Here is a 20,688-nt window from a genome sequence, read left to right as displayed (position 1 = left end):
GTGTAATTAATTGATGTATGATATACGGCGGTAGAGTAATTCGATATACGCGTATAGAATACGTCCATATAACTTAAATTAAATTAAATGGAATTGGATTTAAATATACTATCCCAAGCCATGCGCTTCTATGATGATGCAACCATCATCGTCATTATCATGTATCATCATTTCCATCATCATATTTTCTTATGGGACACTTATGAATCATATTAACGTCGTTTACCCGCTTTGCAATTATTTTCTTTTTAGACATTGTCAACCAACGACGACCTAGTTACACTCTTTTACAAAATTTGTGTTGCACACTTTAAGATAATGTAAAACTCAAAAGGATTAGATTGGCCTTGTCCTAAATAATTACACGGCTATGATATAGTTCAATACTATATTTTGAGCGTTTGAAAACTCTTAATAATGAACTAGTTTACGAATTAAGTGATTTTTTTTTTAGTTTAATTCTCAAATTGAACACTTACTTTGGCTTTTAAACTTCGTTTCAATTTAGCTAATTCAATGTATCTTAATTATTTGATTATATACATGGACCTTAAAAATATATTTGAACAAACCTTTAAAGATTAAAGTATTGGACTTAGAAGTTCACAAAATTTTTCTCAATCTTCATTCTTAATATCAACTAACTCAAAACACTCAAAATCTCTTGATCCATATATTTGTATTTTCTACTTTATGCTTTACTTCATTAATATATTTAGTAATATATTATATCCAATGAATATCGTTTAATATTAATCTTTCATGAATATCATTAACTATATGAGAATTACAAATTACCATTTTATCTTTCGAGTTAGTATTTCTTTCAACTCGTTTGTTGTTTGTGAAAAAACACAATTTTTCTTAGTAAGATATATATAACTAACATGTCACAATTTTTAATTTAATGAGACCACTCCATGTATATAAGGAGCGTTTAATATATTCACACTATTAAAAAAAATAGCATAAGTTGATATACATTGTATTTCGTCTCTCACTAATTTTATATATATGAGAACTCATAACCAAAACATAACAACTCGTTGTATATTAGGCTCGAATAATTTATTCACACTATAAAAAAAAAAAAAAAAAAAAAAAAACATACCATGAGGTGATATACAGTGCATTACATCAATCTTGCTCACTAATTTTATTTATATGAGAACTCATAACCAAAACATCAATAAATCATTTCACCGACTGTCTTTACAATAGTTCACTAAAAGGAACCTCGAGCATTGACACATTAAATGAAGATGACAAATAATAAAAATTAATGTCTCATATTAAGATTGAGGTTAACATGAGTGTATTCGTACATAGTGACTTTAAGACTTTAAGTGGTAAATGATGTTAACTATAAGTCTTGAGAAGTATAGTGGTCATCTCCAACATCTTCTTTAAGACATTTAGGAAAAACTATAAAGTCTCAACTTTCTATGTTTCATAACCAAACGTCAATATGTTCTCCTATCGGTCATCAATAGGGAACAATTGTCTATTTGATCAAACAATTGTGAATATGATTCATGGTAATTTTTCAGTGCTATTTGGGCATTTGGAGGAGATCCAATGGTCCAAATCACTTAAAAACAAGAAATTTATAGGAAATCAGGAGACTATGGGCACGCGGTGTTGTTAATGCATTTTTCTGATCAACATTCACGAGACACGTGTCGGTGCGAGCTTGCGACGTGTATCGATCTTGGGTTGCAGGCATCGAATCTCCTATGGCTCCGAATGGATCATAACGGGTCGGAGATATCTCCCGGCGTTACGACTGTAGTGGAGACCTTCGGGAACTCGACGTGGGTGTCGTGGTTTATCGTGATCTTCCTTTTCCTTAATTGAAACAGAAGACACAAAGGGTGATATATAATGGAATGTTCCTCTTACTAAGTGAAGAACATGAGAATTGGATTTCTCAAGTTCTTGGACACCTTTTTAGAGGGAATATAATATGGCATAATTTCAGCCTTTGTTTGTGAAAAGAAATATGAGAGAGAGAGAGAGAGAGAATAATTCTTCTTCAATTCTAGAGAGAAAGGAAATAGATCATTCCTCTTTTGTGTTTTTCTAAATCAGAGGTGATGGATGTGGAGTAACTCTAGCATTATTTTGTGGGTATGTGTTGAGTGAATTTTTAGAGAGAGAAAGAGAGAAAGAAGTTAGAGTCTTTTTCTTATCTTAGAATGGGTTCCTATCCTTCTTCTATATCATGGATGGTATTTATAGGAAGAGTTGAACTTTGACTTTTCTCAAATGGTGGTTTCACACTGTGGGAACATTAGGGGCTCAGAGCCGTTAGAGGCTCTGCCTCCAGAGCCGTTTTGCGGCTCAGCCTCCAGAGCCGTTTAACGGCTCAGCCTTCAGAGTCGATTGTGGGAATGTTTCAGGCTCGAAGCCGTTAGAGGCTCTACCGTCAGAGCCATTTGTGGCTTAGCCTCCAGAGCCGTTTTGCGACTCAGCCTTCAGAGTCGCTTGTGGGAACGTTTCGGGCTCAGAGCCGTTAGAGGCTCTGCCTTCATAGCCATTTGTGGCTCAGCCTCCAGAGCCGTTTTGCGGCTCAGCATTCAGAGTCGCTTGTGGGAACGTTTGGGGATCAGAGCCGTTAGCGGCTCTGCCTTCAGAGCCATTTATGGCTCGGCCTCCAGAGTCGTTTTGCGACTCAGTCTTCAGAGTCGCTTGTGGGAACGTTTGGGACTCAGAGCCGTTAGAGGCTCTGCCTTCAGAGCCATTTGTGGCTCAGCCTCCAGAGTCGTTTTGCGGCTCAGCATTCAGAGTCACTTGTGGGAACGTTTGGGGCTCAGAGCCGTTAGAGGCTCTGCCTTCAGAGCCATTTGTGGCTCAGCATCCAGAGCCGTTTTGCGGATCAGCCTTCAGAGCCATTTATGACTCAGCCTCCAGAGCAGTTTTGCGGTTCAACCTTAAGAGTCACTTGCTTGTCGTTTTTTTTATTAGGAGTGTCATTTTTCACTTGTGAAAAATAACGACATAATAGGTGTCACTTTTCCTTGCAGCGCAAAGTGAGCACACTGGTTTTTAACAAATATTGGTCGCGAGCGCGGCGTTGTGGACCATAAATTGTGTTCTTCACTTGAAAAGCTCATGTATGACTTGATTCGGCCTCCAAATTCTCCAAAACAAGGTTAAATAGCTCGAATGAGATCATACCATTAGATTTTAGCCCAAAACATGAAAATACCTAACAGCTCTAAAAAAACATAAAAAAACACTCGAGAACAAGCTAACATTCGAGCTCAAAATTAAGATATATGTGTATATAAAATGCACTCATCACCTCTCCCCCTCTCTCTCTCTCTCTCTCCCTCTCTCTATCTCTCTCTCACACACACACACATGCACGCACAAGATCTAGCGACCTCGATCTCGACGATGTCAACAATTGCGATAGACTACTCGTCGTCCCTCGATATTGCGCCAAGATCCTCCCCCGTCTTAACTACGGCGCAGAGCCGTCGGTGCAAAACGTAATTGCCAGTGTGTTGAGCGATCGGAACGCGCTGACGAAGTCGCCTTTAGTCTTTATTTTTAATTGTTATTTAAAGAGAATGCAATGTATTTGGTGATTATAGGATTGGATATAGAATTTGGTGTTTATTAGAGTTTTATGGACTAATTTGATTGATCGTGACATTTTATTTCGTTTTAAATTTGGTGACATTTTTTTTATATCGTTTTTTGAGGAATATATCACATATTTTGTGGCCGATTCTATATATTTTATGATATTTTTTTCGTGACCGATCTATCGCGAAATCTTTAGCCTCTGTTTGGTTTAGTTTTCCAATCTTATTTTATGTTTTCTAGTTATAAATTTTTAGGAAACACAACTAGAAAACATGTTTGATTATTAATTTAGAAAACAGATTTGGAATTATGTTTTTTTTTTCTTTGAAATTTAGTTGGAAAACAGAAAACAAAAAAAAAGTTGTTTTCTATTTCATTTCCCTTATATACTTATATTATAATTCTTAAACTTTAAGTTAAAATCTAAAAAAAATTGAATGAAAAACATAACTAAATAACATTTAAAATAGAGCAGTGTAGCAAAATAGCCAAAATGAAACTATGAAATTTGGATCTAGCCTATATTTGACAATTTTTAGGGATATAGCTAAATGGCTTATGTGGCAATAATTAAGGTCTGATTTGCCCTTATTTATTAACAAATTCGTCACTTTCTCTCTCTTATTTTTTTCAAATAATTTTTTTTGCATCAAAACTTCAAAAATTCATATCTTTCTCATACGAACTCGAAATAGAGTGATTCCAAATGGGTCTATTTTTGAAGATCTCGACGCCACGAATTTGTAGGATCTGAAATCACTCAATTTCGAGTTCGTATGAGAAAGATACGAATTTTTGAAGTTTTGATGAAAAAAAAATTATTTGAAAAAAATAGGTGAGAGAAAGTGACGAATTTGTTAATAAATAAGGGTAAATAAGAACTTAATTATTGCCACATAAGCCATTTGACTATATACCTAAAAATTGTCAAACATAGGCTAGATCCAAAATCACATGTTTAAAGTGGCCTAGTTACTTACAAATCTCTTTAAAATATTATGAAACGTAATTTTGAATCTGTTTTTTAAATTTGAAAATTAGAATAAGAAAACAGAATTGAAAAACAGAAAACGAATTTAGAAAACTAAACCAAATTGCCCCTAAATATCTATAAAATTTCATGAATTATTTATCACCGATATAGTGCAGTAATAAAATTATGAGAATGGTATAACAACCTTTAAACACTTTAAAAAGTAATATAACTGTCAAATTTAAAATTATGATTTATTCTTAATAATTGGCATGCATTTAGTAATGTTTAATATTGATGCCAAATTCCCAATTTTTGTTTGGTTACACATATTCTAAGTCTGGGGAAGACCTGCAGTTGGACCACTTGTGTTCCTTCCAACGTTGCAATCATCTTTTAGTTGCTTTTGACTCATCTTTTACACCAATGTATGAAAAAGTCAATAAAATACATCTCAAACAACTCAAACTATAGCCGATGAAGTAAGAGAGGGCTATATATTAAATTATTTAAGTTTACAAAAATTAAGAGGAGTTGAAAAAAAAAATTTAGTATAATTAATGAACAAAAAAAAAGACGGGGTCGAGATTTTCTTGTTACATAATACAAGCATACTAGAGATATATAATAAGGAAAAATGACATCATTGCCCTCTCCAATGTTCAAAATACCGATGATATATCCCGATATATCCACGATATCAAAGAAAAATGGAAAGTTCGGTAAAAAAAAAACACTACTATAACACTTTAAATATCGTTTTATTCTCAAAATACCATTTTTATATAAAAAAAAAAAAAAAAAAAAAACTATAACAGCCAAAACAGAAAAGTTATTCCTGAAATACTTATTTTTATAGCTCTAAACAGACCCAAAATTTAAACTTGAGTTCTTGGGAGGATGAAGACCCATTGTTGCTTATTAAAATTCATAGAACCACATAGGTTTATATGGAGTGATTTCTTTAAATTTTTTAATTTCACAATAAGGTGAACTTTATTTGTTAGCTAAATAACATAAAATATTTTTTATTTTTGCATTCCATTGTTTCAAGTTAAAATCAAGTGGTTCAAAATTCAAATAAATGTTATGTATTCATTCATTACGTATATTTATAGATATAAATATATATATAGATATGTTATATATATACATATATATATATATCTATTTAAAATAAAATTTTTATATGTATCATTAAATTATATATACATATTATCTATTTTTAGTATTTTTGTCGATATATCCATCGGTAATCGATATATCAGCGATATATCACCGATATAATTGGTAGTCGGTATTAAAATTGTTATAGATTATCCGTCGATACTCGATATATCCGTAAAATCAGAACCTCGGTATGGATATCGGTATCAATATTTTAAACCTTGGCCCTCTACACTATGACATGTGTAACCTCGTGGTCCTCGAACTCTCAAATCTATTTTAAAGGTATTCAATTTTTGTTATCGTCTATAATCCTTCCGTCTATTATTCCTTCAATCTCTCAGTGAAGTCATCACGTTTTTCTCATGTGACCACTCGAATGAGGGCAAGATAATAATTTCAAACAATTGTCCCGGAAATGAAATCGAAAATATTAAAGAAATTAAAGTTACTTATTAATATTTTTGTAAAATAATTAAAAGATTAAAATAAAAAGGAATTTGAAACGTTATGTGGAAAATATATAAACGAAAAACAAAAAATATTAAGAACATTACAACCCTAAAAATCTTCGATCTCTGAGAGCGAGAAGAAACCCTAAAACGCGATGACAAAATCGAAGGGGAAATCCCATGCGAAGAAAAGTTCGGCGAAGTCAAAATCGCCGTCGACATCTCGTGGGAAAAAGAAAAGTCCAGGCAAACCTCGTGGGAATCAGAAATCGCCGGCGTCGACATCACGTACAACAGACTGGACCCCTCGGTGTTATGGTAAGTAATAAAGAAAAAGATTTTGGACTGGGGTTTGAGGACCACTGATCAAATGTCGAGAGAATGTTGTTGTATTTGGGGACCAGTGATTAAAGTCGAATACTTTACCTTTTCGGTGTTTATTTTTTGTTTGTTTCTCGTTTGGGTCTAGGTTCTGTTTTTTACTTATCAGATATTCATAAAATGTGGGTCCCTTTCCTTTAGGGTTTAGTATTTATGGTTTCATTTGTGTGTTGGTGGGGATTAAGCATTGAATATTTGTGTATATATTTTTCCATTTTGCAGATGATTTACTTAACAAGTTTAGTATGAATATTCACCACGGGGGTTCTATAGCATTTTAGAGTGCTGGATACGTTGGTGGGACAATAGCGCATCTGGTCAACACAAATTTAGAAAAAATGTCTACTCTATTAGTAGATGGAATTCTGATGAATGATTTAGGGTATTGGGACGGTGCTATGTATTTCGTGAAGCACGTTCGAGACTGGAAACTGGAGATAATTGTTGACGATGAGACGTTATTGAAAGCGATAACTGAGGTTCTTGAAAAATCATGGGAGGTGAACTTGTTATGCGATCATCCAGTAATCCCCCGCTCAACACGCCTGAGAATGAAAATAATGAGAACACATACGTTGTTGCAACTCAATAGGAAATTGATGTTCAACGTTATTGATAGGGATACCGTGTTCCCATGCTATTAGATATATCTGGTATATGAGTGACGATCCATTGAAGTACGTATCGCCTTGGTATAAGAAAGAGTGCTACACACTAACTTACGATAAAATGATCAACCCGATAAATCCAATAGATCAGTGGCCAAAATCTGGACTCACTTCGATGGCCATGCTGGCTGAGAGGGCTAAGCCTGGAAGATCGAAAAGATTAAGAATATTTGAGCATGGCGAGCTTATTCCACGAAGGGCTACGAAAATGTCAAAAAAAATATGTCACCACTAAATGCTTCAGATGTGGTCAACCTGTACACAATGCAAAAAGCAACAAAAAGTTGAGGTATTGCATCATTTATTATACAATTCGATGGTCTACGTGACGTATATGATGATAAATGTTCAATGATTGATATTGTTGAATTATCACATAGACAACAACAGTCATATCGAGGCCATGGAACTGCATGTCCATCACAACAGAGTCAGACATTGACTCAAACATCTCAAGGTCCTCCTATTAGACAGTCAAACAAGTGCACCTATATCTCAGTCTGCTTTGCTAAGGGTAATCACATTTCTGCTTAACTCTATACTTGCTTGAATATTGATTTGGAAAGGGGACTGAGACCTTAATTTTGATCATGATATTGATTTACCATGAAGCCCTGGCTAGGGTCAGGATCAATGCAACAAGACGGGAATCAGCCATGCAGATTAAAGGCTTATTCAGGGACAATTGAAGCACATAGGAATACTTGTTTCATATTTTGGGTCAAGATTATTAGTAGACTATTACGATGATGTGTAAAAAAAACTATATGTTATTACATATTGATGGTTATTCCAAACTTGTATTTTTGGGATCATGTTGAAGTACATACTCCTTAATTTGTATGTCACTTGGTATATGTATGTGTAAACTATCGTGTAGTACGTAGTTTGGTATATGTATCTAAGTTTGAGTTACGTACTCCTTATTTTGGTAGTACACTTATTATATTTTCATGTAAATGACTCCATTGTAGTGTAATTTTGAGTGAGATTGCTTGTCAAAATAGGCGGGGAGACCACCTTTTTATTCATCTTGATGCAAAAATATTAGACCATGAAACATGAAATTGTGAATGAAAATTTGTAAAACGAAAAAGAGTAAGTCCAATGTTGGAATTGGAATGTAGCTCAATGTGATAGTATTAATAAGAAAAGACTTGTTTTTATATAATGATAATTATGTGAAATCATGTAAAACCGTATTCTCGGATTACAATCGGCCATCAAACTCTTAATCTGACAGGCACTAACGGTTTCTTTGGTAGTGAGCAATAAAGTCATGCTTGTTGATAATTAGAGGCCAATCCTTGCAGACAAGAGTTCCCTCAATTAAATAACACGAGCTTGATGGTACTCTGAGAATGATTACACATGCCACGTTTAGGTTGTAGAAATTTGAAGCAATCAAAGAGAAATTCGAACAAACAACATCAATCCTTGTAAATATCCGTATGATTCGTTAAACCATGACAAACAAGAGAAAGCCTCAATTCTTAAAATTCAACCTCAAACTCTAGGTCATGTATTCAAGACCACGAAATAAAAAAATATGAGAGACAAAACTCGTTCAATCGACACAACAAATTAACCATCAATATCCATCCAATTTCAGTCAAATTCCACTTTCAATTTGAAATCCGGAAATTCAAATCAACATACCCTAAAACACAACTCATTATTTTGAATAACGAGAAGAAAATCTTGAGAGAAGTCACTACTTTGAATGAAATTGATATCTAACCATGTCTCTTTCCTCTTTCTTCATCACCAAAGATAATATAAATTATCTCGCCGCCAAAAAAATGACTAAATATGTTAATAATAATATTCAATAGCTTTGAATTAGTCTTCCAGTCATGTTTATCTACTAAGTCATGTATCCCCCTATTCTTTAGGTATTTGTTAATCGTGGAGATATTATAGGATATGTTAGCAATATCTCCACTCACTACTATCATGTATAAATAAGTAACAGTATTCATAATAAAAAAAAAAATCACATTTCAAAAACTTTCTATAAAATATACCCATAATTATATAATATTTATGTCACTCTCCTCTAAAAATTATAAAGTTGTTTGAAAATCATACAAAACTAATTAAATATTATGAATCTTTTTACTAAATCATGGAGTTGCATGATTAATAAAATTACATATTTCGAATTTCACTTCACTCGCTCAATTATAAAAGGATATGAAAAATAAAGATAGATGAGAGCTATTTTAATCCTATTTTATCCCATCACAATGGTGGATATGCTATAATTTTTTAGGAGTGTGAAAAAAGCAAACTATGTTTATATTTATTTTTCCAGCAAAAAAAAAACAAAAAAAAGGTTAAATTTATTTTGTATTTGGTCATTTTTTTTTTCTTTCTATTGACCCGAGATTGACGTTAGTGACGTATTCCTTTGGCGTTATTTACTCCGGTGGACTTCCCAAGGCTTGAAAAGCAAGCAACGCACGCAAACTCAAAGGCGGCCAAAGATAATAATCCTATCACCGGTCATCAAAGACACGTTGATTTCTTCCAACCCAAATGACCAAATCACCATTCCTCACTTCGCACCACATCCGGCCCTTTTAGGGGCAATTACGTCCTTTACAAGCTTCGAATTCAACGCTCCAACAAAGTCTGTGAAATCAGTTTTGGGCTGACGTCACTGTAACAGATACCAAAAAAATTATATTCAATTTATAAGAGAAAAAAAAGGCAAAACACAATTCACGAAAACACAATTCCAAAAAACGAAAGCTCATGTAAAGAAAAATAAAGGGAAAAATCGGAAACAAAAATACAAAAAAAAAAAAAAAACGAAGCTGCAAAGCTTTTAGATAACGAAAACCTTTGTCGATAAGCAAGTTGAGAGATTCTTTCAGTTTTGAATTTGATGATAGCCATATAGATAAAATAATATATAATATATATATATATATGTATAGATATTTTATTCATCGTCCACACAGTTGCTCTACATTACGTCCAAAACAGGTATTCTTTTATTTTTATTTTTATAGAGATTCCATTTTCAGTCTCTCTCATTTTCGCAAATCGATCGGTGCAGATTCCGTTTGCCCTTCTTCGTAGGTTTTCAATTCTCATTGTTTTTTCAATTTATTTTTTTTTCTTTCCCTTTCTTCTCTGCTCTGAATTCGTTCCCCTTCGAAATGTAACTCTATATATGTATTGAAAATTCAGTTTGACTCTTCGGATTTAGGGATTTCAATAGCAGGATTTCGAAAAACATGTTATCACATTTTTTTTAGCTTGTGTTAAGAGCAAGGCAGTGTTTGACAAAAGGACTGTTGATTAGGAAGAATTGAAAAATCGCTGCTCGTACTATTTATATAATATATATATATATTTTATTATTTCTATCATTCTATTTTCTCAGTGGGGACAATTTAGGCATCCACAAACTGTAAAAGGTTTTTTGGGCTTGTATTTAAATATATTACTGTTGCTTTCTTGTGTACATAGGTTCATATGGAATAAACGCATTTTGTTCAGGCCTGGTTTGACCTCAAATATAGAATAATAATAAGTTTCTATGCATAACTAAAAGGGAATTGACATGATTACTGATTTTTTTTTTTTTTTTTCACACCTGTTTTTTTATGACGAACTTGTCACGAAATTCAGTATTTTTATGTCCAATTCCGTTGCTAAAATGACCTATGAAAATTGTACAGCTTCAGTCCATGACCTTTGAAATCCATCAACAGTTCAAAAGGTGTCTTGGATTGTTAGCTAGTTGATAAAATCGAGATCGGTTTTAACTGCGATTCTCTTCTGTGCAGTCGTGGTGATAGCAGGGGAATAATCAAAACTCGATGGGCGTTGAGGGCGAAGAGGACGATTTGTGTACGAGGCCAGTGGGAAGATGGGCAGTGATGTACTACGGCGTGGGACACATGCTCAACGACATCACGGCTTCGTGTTGGTTCACATATCTCTTAGTCTTCTTGACGGACATTGGACTCTCGCCACGGTAAATTCAAATTCAAATTTGATTAATATCCGCCGCGGCATTGTCTCGATTCCAATATTTCAATCTAATTGGATCATCACGAAGTGTTTTTTGTTTTTGTTTTCGTGTATAAAGAACTTTGTGTGCGCAGTTTTGAGCTAGGGATTACATTCTCTTTCCCTCGAAATTTCATTAGTTTTTGAAACACAATCGATATTTTTCGCTCCCATTTTCCTAAGTAAGAATTCGGGTTCGGGTGATGGATTGCTTTGAATATTAGTTTTGGGACACCACGTTGTGGAAATTATAGTCTAAAGCTCTCATTTTTTGTTTGTTTGTAGGAATGCGGCTATGGTTATGCTTTCCGGACAAATAGCCGATGCTTTTGCGACCATTTTTACTGGTGAACTGGTAATTCTTTTGTACCCCTGAAACCTGATCGTCTTGTAGCTTGTCACTGAACGCTGTTATCTTCTTCGTAGCTATCGCAGATTCGCCAACTCATTATATAATTTCTTTTTTTGTATTTCAAGGCAACTTGACTTTCAAATAGTTTTAACTTTTTATTGTAACCCCAGAATAACAACCGTCACGCTTCTGGACTATGTCAAGTCTTACAGATTAATGTGTTCAAAATTCAATTGCTCTCATTTTCAAGATATGATATATAGTCGAATACTAATTTCTAGATCTCCCTCGAGTGATTTCGGTGCAAGTAGCGTTAAGATCCTCTGTCTGCTTCAACATGGATTTTTCAAACTTTAAATGACAAGTATATAGTAAAGATGGATCTGGGAAGAGATGTCACATTTTCAGGTCTCTTATGTTACATACTCAGCTATGTTTTGAAGCGTAAAATCAAACTCTGATTTCTTTCTTTATTTTCATTTTTTTGGGGGTAAAAGCATTTTCGGGTGATGTAGTTAAATAGCCAATTTAAAGTTATGTATTTGCAAAATAGCCAAGGTTTGTCTTAATTTAGTGAAATAGCCAGTTTAAAAAAAAAATTTGACCCCGAGAGTAATTTTTTTGAAAGTGAAAAATTGCTTATAATAATCGTCAAAATTTTTAATGTTGGCTGTAAAAAATTTTTTGAAAACGTAAATTTGGCTACTTTGCTGAAAATTTGAAACTTTTGCTATTTTGCTAATCAATAAGTTTAAAATGGCTATTTTGTACAATTTTTCCTTTCCTTTCGAAAACTTGCTCTGCTCTTCTAACACAATCCAGCGCAACAGATAGACAGATTTGGGCATTTCAAAATATGGCACGCCGCGGGGTCGGTCTTGGTTGCCGTTTCTTTCTCTTCGGTCTTTGGTGGTTGCTTGCCATGCAAGCTTTTCAACACGTCGTCTTCGACAATGGAGACAGTTAGTTACAGCACTTTCGCGGCGATTTTCAATCTCGGCTGGGCTGCCACTCAGGTCTCCCATATGTGAGTCTACTTTTCCTCTTGTCTTTCTTGTGATCTCGTTGCATGCAAAACAAGACATTAGGTATTTATGCCGCCGAAAAAAAGAATGAGTATGCAAGTGTATATAATCGAAAACTTTAGGTATTTATACCGCCATTTCCTCTAAAAATAATGGTATATTATATATTTCTATTTTTAAAAATAGTTTTAAAAGGTTGACGACGGATCATCATATAATTACAGGGGCAGAAAATGAGGCACTGGATCCGGATTCCGGTCAAATACCGGTCAAAATATCCATTAATTGAAGGGATTGAGATAGTTTAGGCTTCCGGTTGCATGCAAAATATTCTCGTTGCATGCAAAACAAGACATTAGGTATTTATGCCGCCGAAATAAAAAGATCGAGTATGCAAGTGTATAAAATAAAAAACTTTAGGTATTTATACCGCCATTTCCTCTAAAAAAAAATGGTATATTGTATATTTCTGTTTGTAAAAAAAGTTTTAAAAGGTTGACGACGGATCATCATATAATTACGGAGGCAGAAAATGAGACACTGGATCCGTATTCCGGTCAAATACCTGTTTATTATTATTATTTTTGTATGCTAAATGAGATTTTTGAAGGTCTATGGTGAATTGCATCACGGTGAATTCAACAAGCAGAGTCGTGTTGGCGAGCTGTCGCAATGCCTTTACAATGGTCAGCTAAACTTCACCGAACACGTAACTATGTGTTGAATATTTCGGAATTCAAATATTCTGACCAATATCTTGTAAATTTAAATTCTTAGGTCGCCAATCTTAGTCTCTATGCAGTGGCTTTCGTCGTCTTCAAAGTCACCACAGCCAAAACCCAGATTAATATTGAAAGTCAGGTATGCTTGTTTAATTAACTCATTTTTTAATTTCCTAATAAGAATGTCTCTGTAAACATGACAACTTCAACACACCGGTTTTTTTTTTTTTTTTTTTCAATGTTTGTTTGTGCAGTACCGTTGGATCGCTTACGTGTCCATTTTTATCGGATGTTGCTTTGTGGTAATATTTCATCTCGGAACAAAGGAACCGAGGTGCAATAACTTTCACATTAGAGTGTCATATAATAATTGTTTTTATTCTGTTGAATAACGAAAACCCTCAAACTAGATAAGCCAACGATTGATTTTGCAACGATTAATATTTATTTTTTTAAAATTATTTTGTAGATTAAAGGTAGGTGTACAAGGAAGTAGTCATGCAAGGATTTCATGGTCCTACTGGTTCAAGAGAGTTCTGTACCATCAAGTCGCTCTTGTGTATACGCTCACAAGGCTTGTGGCAAATGTTTCACAGGTAAAATTTATTGACCTACTTCTCATGAGTTTTTTTTGGCCTATAGACGCAAGTGATACACGAAATTAATCTTTTAGGGCATTCTTTTGAGTGTTCCAGCTAAGTAGTCAATGAAACCGTTGGATTCGCAAATAGCCCAAATTTACAAAAATGTGTAAAATAAAAGGTGTCAGATTTATTTTTTATTGTAGTAAATTGTTTATAGGAATAAAAAAATTTATTGATGGCGTAAAAAAGAAATTGGGCTACGTAACTTTGGCTAGTTCGCTAAAAGCTTTGGCTATTTTTCAAGTCCATTTGTTTCAAATGGCTATTTTGTATAATCTTTTCATTTCTTTTTCTACATAGTTTCACATCAATTTTTATTTTATTTTTTATATTTTCTCTGCACAGGCATATCTTGCATTCTATGTCATCGACGATCTTCGGATGTCCCAATCGGCTAAAGCTTTGGTACTATAAAAAAAAACCCATCCCTATTCGTATTTCAAGATTTGTTCTTTTTTTGCAAATGATTTTTCTCATTAGAATCCAACTATATCAGGTTCCGGCGATCATCTACATTAGCAGCTTCATTGTATCGGTTACTCTACAGGTTTCCAATTCTAAACAGCTCTTACTCAGCTCTCTTCCCTTTGTGAAAAGTTTTTTTTTAGAACTTTTCAATTTTTTAATTTAATTTTTAATTTTAGGAGGTTTCGTGGACCGGGTATCGCCTAAAGGCCTACTTTTCCGCCGGAGGAATAATGTGGGTGTTTTGCGGTGCTATTATTGTTGTTTTGCCTCAAAGCACGAGCGGTTTCATGTATGCTCTTTCGGTGTTCATTGGCATTGCTAATGCCTTGATGATGGTAATTTTTTTTTTCTTTCTTTTTAGTCCCTGCATATATTTCGTAAACTTTTGAAAAAGTTTTTAACTCTTTATTCAATCAAACAGGTAACGGGTGTGAGTATGCAAAGTGTTTTGATCGATACTGATGTCAACGGATGCGCGTTCGTGTGTGGCTCGTTTAGCTTCTTGGACAAAATTTCGTGCGGAATCGCATTATATGTTCTTCAGTCACTTCAGAGTAAGTTTTCTTCTTTAAATTCTTAAACCATCTAATGAATTAGTCGTTTTCAAACCACTTTTTAAACCGGTTAGGTTTCAGTTAAAATCAAACCATATATATTTTTTATTTAAATTTAGAGTATTTAGATTTTTTTAATATATGCATATTTATGTTAAGATTTCATATAAAAAAAAGCCATTTTATCTAGCTAGATGTGTGAAGTCATTAAAAAAAATAAGGTTTCGTACCAAAAGGGTTTGCTTTTTTCCTCCAGTTTGATTACTTTTTTTTTTTTTTTTTTTTAATTTAAATTTTTTTTAGCCCCTATTTCAAACAGTGCATTGTTGGGTAATTTAATCTAGACAATGACAATTAATTTTCTCATAAAAATGGTAAGACATTATTGACGCTCTTCAAATTTGTAGATTAATTGGAATTAAAGGCTCTAATTATGTAGGATGGAAGTTTAGTCAAACAGGGCAAGTTGGTTTGTTCACAGAAAATGAAATTTCATTTATTCATTCAATTTTAAGTGACTAGGTTCTCAAATCAAATCGGTTTATTTAGTACATCATTCTTTTTCATGTTTGGTAGATTTCCCTATTGGGAACATAAATGAAAACAATATCCTAGTAAACTTGGGCAACCAGAACAGAACAAAACCGGAAATTTGTGAACAGTATCAGAATTATGTTCTGGTACTATTCACGGAACCTTAAATTCCGGTATCATTTTGGTACTATTCATTGGATTTTTTTTCCCTTTGAAAAGTAGACTATTCTAGATTTCAATTTTTTTTATAAATATTTTTATTTGGTGAATAGTGCTGGAATTAACCGGAATATAATGTTTCCTTCCAATTCGGCATGAATACCGTCACTATTCGAAATGGAAAGTTCCGGTTCTGCCCAAATTTTATATCCATTGTAATCTAATTTCATATATATAACTATATATATATATATATATTTTAATTTAATGACAGACATTCAAAGTGATGTTTCGTCGTCACATGTGGATGCGGCGGCGACGAATTCGAATTCGAACCCGGTGTCTATTTCGGTGACTCGATTCGGTTTGGGTTTGGTTCCGGCGTTTTGTTCGCTCGCCGCGGTTGGTGTTACGTATACAATGAAACTTAACCACCCTCTCTCAAAGCCATTGATCGAGCCACTTTTGGTATAGTCAAAGTCTAGGTATTGGTGACCATATTTTTCTTATAATGGACCGGCTTTTCGTGATACGATCTCGTGGGTACATAACTATACATACATACGCTACGAATACGCTAGGGTTTTCGCATCGCAGCCACGTCAAATTCATTGTGGTAACCACTTCGCTTGATTCTTAATTATTACTTCTAATCATGTAATTTAAAAATATTGTACGGATATTGTACTCTCCCTTGTACATATCTATTAAATTTTTTTCCCTTATTATGATGTATAAAAGAAATATTGTACAAATTTGCAATGAAAAAAAAGGGCCCTTTGTTTATAAATTCTTTTCTCTCGGTTGACTTTCCCAATCGAAAACAGGCTTAAAGGCCAAACATAAGATTTTAAGGCCATATTATACAGAGGAAATTGCATAGCATTTTTTATATTTTTAATCGCAAAATAATTTGTTTTAAATTATAAATAATTATTATTTTTCTTGAGGTTTATAATTTTTTTTTTATTTCATTTAACTTTTTTTTTTTGTTTATTGTTTAAGAGTTTCATTCATTTATGATGAAAAAAATATATTTACCTATCGAAAAAACAATAATATTAAAAGAATCTAAAATATGGAAATGTAAAACAATAGTTCTAACTTCTAAGTTCTAACATTTTACTCCTGGATATAAAACAATAAAAACAATTCGCAAAATATACAAATAAAATATTTTTTTAAAAAAACGGTACTCGTACAAAAAGTAGCGCCTTAAATGAGATTAGTTTTGATACTCTCTAGATTCAAGTTCAGACTTCACTTGCAAGAGTTTTTTTAAAAAAAGGGGATACCGTGTTTAAAGTTTTAATAGTGAAAATAGTGTTTTTCAAATTGTAAACAATCATTTTTTTTTATGTATATAGAAAATGAAAATTTGCTTATTAGTTATAATTTTATTTATAAGAAAAATAATCTCGAATAAATACAATTTAAAAATTACTAGTTTTTCAAAGAATTTAAAACAATCACTATTAAAGAAATGGTATAATAACTAAAGGAAAAATTGTACAAAATAGCTATTTGAAACTTGGTGATTAGCAAAATAGCCAAGGTTTCAACTTTTCAACAAAGTAGTCAAATTTACGTTTTCAAAATTTTTTTGACAACCAAGATTAATTTTTTTGACGATTATTATAAGCAATTTATCACTTTCAAAAATATTAATCTCGTTCAAAATAATTTTTGAAACCAACTTGCTGCACATTTTAACTATTTCACTCAATTAAGACAAACCTTGACTATTTTACAGATTCATAACTTTAAATTAACTATTTATCTACATCACCCATAAATAAAATGTTAAAAAAGGCATCAGAAATTGTGTAGTTGAGAGAATCCATAGTCAATCCATTAGACTAGTAGAGCCATCAGCCATGAATATCAACATCAAACTCAAAATGAACTTTATTTAATTTTCTTCTTTCTTGATTTTACAATCTTATAATGAAAAAAAAAAAAAAAGATTTCGTATGTATATATATGCCTTATACAAGGAAAGAAGACAAAAAGAAAAAGAAAAAAAAAGAGAGAAAATAAAATAAAATAAAGCGCTTACAAAGAAAGCTTTAGAATGGGTTTCTTATGGGAAGTGTCACGATTTTTCTTCAACAAATAATGCCCTAATACCTTGGCACACTGACTCACCATTTTCTTCAGCTTCACGCCATTATTATTATTATTCAAACTCTCTTGACCACTCTTCACAACAACAATCTGCAAATTCTTTTCGTGTACCGGTAAATCGTGTTCGACGTTGATCGTCGCCGAGATTATCGGTCCTCCGTCGCCTTTGTCGTCCATTATCAGCTCCTTCAAGCTCCTCCGGCGATCCACCTCCTCCGACGACTCTTCTTCGCCGGAGCTACGAGAAATTCCGTTTTCGTCCCCGACTCTGACCAATGACGGCCTTCTAGTCCTCCGCGACATGCTTATGTCGAATCGCCGCCGCCGAGGCACCACTTCATCGTTTCCCATTGATTTGAATATCTAAAATAAAGCTTAGCTAGGGTTTTATTATATATGAAATGTCATGATACTATATGTATATTTGAGAGGTTGTTGCTTGGTTAGCGAGCAAATAGTGAAGAGGGTTAGTTGAAAAATAAGAGTCTAATCAAAGAGTTGAGAGGTCTGATTTTGGGGTTTGTCCATTTTGTGAAGATGAAGAATAATCAATGTTTGAAGCTTAAGTGTGAGGGTCTACCAACTATCTCATTTTTACGTGAAAGCGCATGTTAGAGCAAATTTTGTGAGTACAAACAATTTAGCCTATCATAGTTTAATATGAAAATGCTAAAAGGAAGAGAAAATTAAAAAACACATTTAATTCTGTTAAAAATTTATACAAAATAACAATTTAAAACCAAAATATATAATTAAAGTTTTGAGGTTTTAGCAACATAGTTAAAATTAATAAGTTGCCCAAAATATTTTTGACACTTTACCCCTGTATATATAAACAAGAGATTTGTAACTAATTAGACCACTTTAAACATGTGATTTTGGATCTAGCCTATGTTTGACAGTATTTTGAGATATAGTCAAATGCCTTATGTGACAATAATTAAGGTCTGATTTGCCCTTATTTATTAACAAATTCGTCACGTTCTCTTTCCTATTTTTTTCAAATAATTTATTTTGCATCAAAACTTCAAAAATTCGTATCGTTCTCATACGAACTCGAAATTGAGTGATTTCAGATCCTACAAATTCGTGGCGTCGAGATCTTCAAAAATAGACCCTTGTGTTTGATGAAAAATTATATTTATGTCGATAATTTCAAAAAAAATCAGTTATTTCCATATTTAAGGTAGTAACGTGATTTTTCTACATCTATGGTATTAAACATGATTTTTCATCAAACACAATGGATCTATTTTTTAAGATCTCGGCGTCACGAATCCGTAGGATTTGGAATCACTCAATTTAGAGTTCATATGAGATATATATGATTTTTTGAAGTTTTTATGTAAAAAATATGTTGGAAAAAAGTAAGAGAGAGAAAATGACGAATTTGATAACAAATAAAAGCAAATCAGACCATAATTATTGTCATATAAACTTGTTGGCTATTTCTCTAAAAGTTGTGAAACGTAGGCTAAAAACAAATTTCATAGTTTTATTTTGACTATTTTGCGCTAGTGTGCCCTGTAAACAATTTACTACTATTAAAACATTTATCGTAGGATCAATTTTTTTTTTTTTTTTTTTTTATTGAACCAAGGTATTTGCATCTTTTTGTAAACTATGATTATATATTTTATTAATATTAGACAAATCTTTGCCATTTCGAAAATTCATTAGTCTCGGTTGATTATTTAGCTACACACCTTTAATTCATATCTATCAATATAAAGTATATTATACAGTAAATATGGTACCAACGCTTAGATATTTTTGTTTTTGTAAAACAATTTTTTATTTTAAACGTAAATAACAAAACTTCGAACTTATTTTTCAAAGGAAAAAATAATTTATAAACCCTTAAGTAGATAGATTAAATATAGGGTAATTGGCGGCATAAATACCTCAACCTTTCGGTTTTATACACTTTAATACCACATCTTTTTTTTTTCGCGGTTAAAATATCTAACGTTGGTTATTAGCACCATCGTTAAGTTTAGGACGTGAACTGCCGACATGGACTCTCAAAACTTAATAAATCGACTGAAAAATCAGAGAGGCAAAACCCTAACCCTCTCGCCGGACTCGAACTCGCCCAAGCAGATCGCGCAGTTCGTCCCCACCGCCAACGCGCCGGGTCCGTACGCCGCCACGGGGATTCGCCGCAACGCGCTCTTCTTCAGCCCACGCGCCGCCGCGCTCCGGTCAGCGGACTCTGGCTCGAGGCCGCGGCCGCAGCGCAGCGTTCACCGGACGATCGAGCTCAGCCCCAGAGCACATATGAGTGCGCAGAGAAGCGCGGCGAGGATTATCACCATGTTCGTGTCGAAGCTCGCCTCGCCGCCGCCGATGGTCGTTCTGTTTCCCTGCTGTTGCTCCAACAGTATCATCCCTTGCCGTTCCCGCCGTAGGCTCGGGCTTTCCATGTCCTATTATATTATTATAATTATTGTTATTAAGCCATAGATGCGAGAATCTCCGGTGGAATTGAACCGGAGAAAGAGCTCCGCGAGAGGTCCAGCTCGCTTAACCCGCTCAAACCGGCCAGCGCCAGCGGAATCGGACCGGCGAGTCCTCTAGAGTGGTGACTCGGTCGCGATCAGCATCGCAGGAGATTCCTTCCCAGCCAGCACAGCAGTCCGTCGACTCAGACCAATCAAGACACGCGATCGAGCTCGGCGATGCCATGAGGTTCGACGAGAAGGACAAGAGAATCGCTTTGTCCTTTTAGTTGCAGGTACTCAGAAGAGAGAAGCAGATAAAGGTTTTTCAGTCGATTTATTAAGTTTTGAGAGTCCACGTCTTAAACTTAACGATGGTGCTAATAACCAACGTT

At 33.8% G+C, this 20,688-nt stretch overlaps 2 protein-coding genes across 3 annotated transcripts; one reads left to right on the top strand and one right to left on the bottom strand.

Annotated features, from left to right (window-relative positions):
* The first annotated feature begins 9,950 nt into the window (after positions 1 to 9,950).
* Positions 9,951 to 16,497, top strand: LOC149394749 (uncharacterized). Of its 2 annotated transcripts, none has more exons than XM_089615808.1 (13): positions 9,951 to 10,232; positions 11,042 to 11,232; positions 11,553 to 11,622; positions 12,450 to 12,646; positions 13,255 to 13,330; positions 13,422 to 13,505; positions 13,621 to 13,700; positions 13,836 to 13,962; positions 14,356 to 14,415; positions 14,507 to 14,557; positions 14,655 to 14,813; positions 14,900 to 15,032; positions 16,000 to 16,497. In XM_089615808.1, the coding sequence occupies exons 2-13, from the start codon at positions 11,075 to 11,077 to the stop codon at positions 16,197 to 16,199; spliced, it is 1,395 nt and encodes a 464-aa protein (XP_089471934.1). In that variant the 5' UTR covers positions 9,951 to 10,232; positions 11,042 to 11,074; the 3' UTR covers positions 16,200 to 16,497. The 2 variants fall into 2 exon arrangements, with proteins under 2 accessions (XP_089471934.1, XP_089471935.1); XM_089615809.1 differs by lacking the exon at positions 9,951 to 10,232 and adding an exon at positions 10,249 to 10,324.
* A 1,259-nt stretch (positions 16,498 to 17,756) lies between these two features.
* On the bottom strand, positions 17,757 to 18,445 carry LOC149394748 (uncharacterized). Its single transcript, XM_089615683.1, has one exon. The coding sequence runs from the start codon at positions 18,201 to 18,203 to the stop codon at positions 17,781 to 17,783; it is 423 nt and encodes a 140-aa protein (XP_089471809.1). The 5' UTR covers positions 18,204 to 18,445; the 3' UTR covers positions 17,757 to 17,780.
* Between the last annotated feature and the right edge of the window lie 2,243 nt (positions 18,446 to 20,688).

Source organism: Urtica dioica, chromosome 5, assembly GCF_054948205.1.
Source record: "Urtica dioica subsp. dioica isolate 48M chromosome 5, U.dioica_male_clone48M_v1_H2, whole genome shotgun sequence".
NCBI classification, from domain to species: Eukaryota; Viridiplantae; Streptophyta; class Magnoliopsida; order Rosales; family Urticaceae; genus Urtica; species Urtica dioica.
Note: the sequence above shows the minus strand (reverse complement) of the source record. Positions and strands in the feature narration are given on the sequence as shown.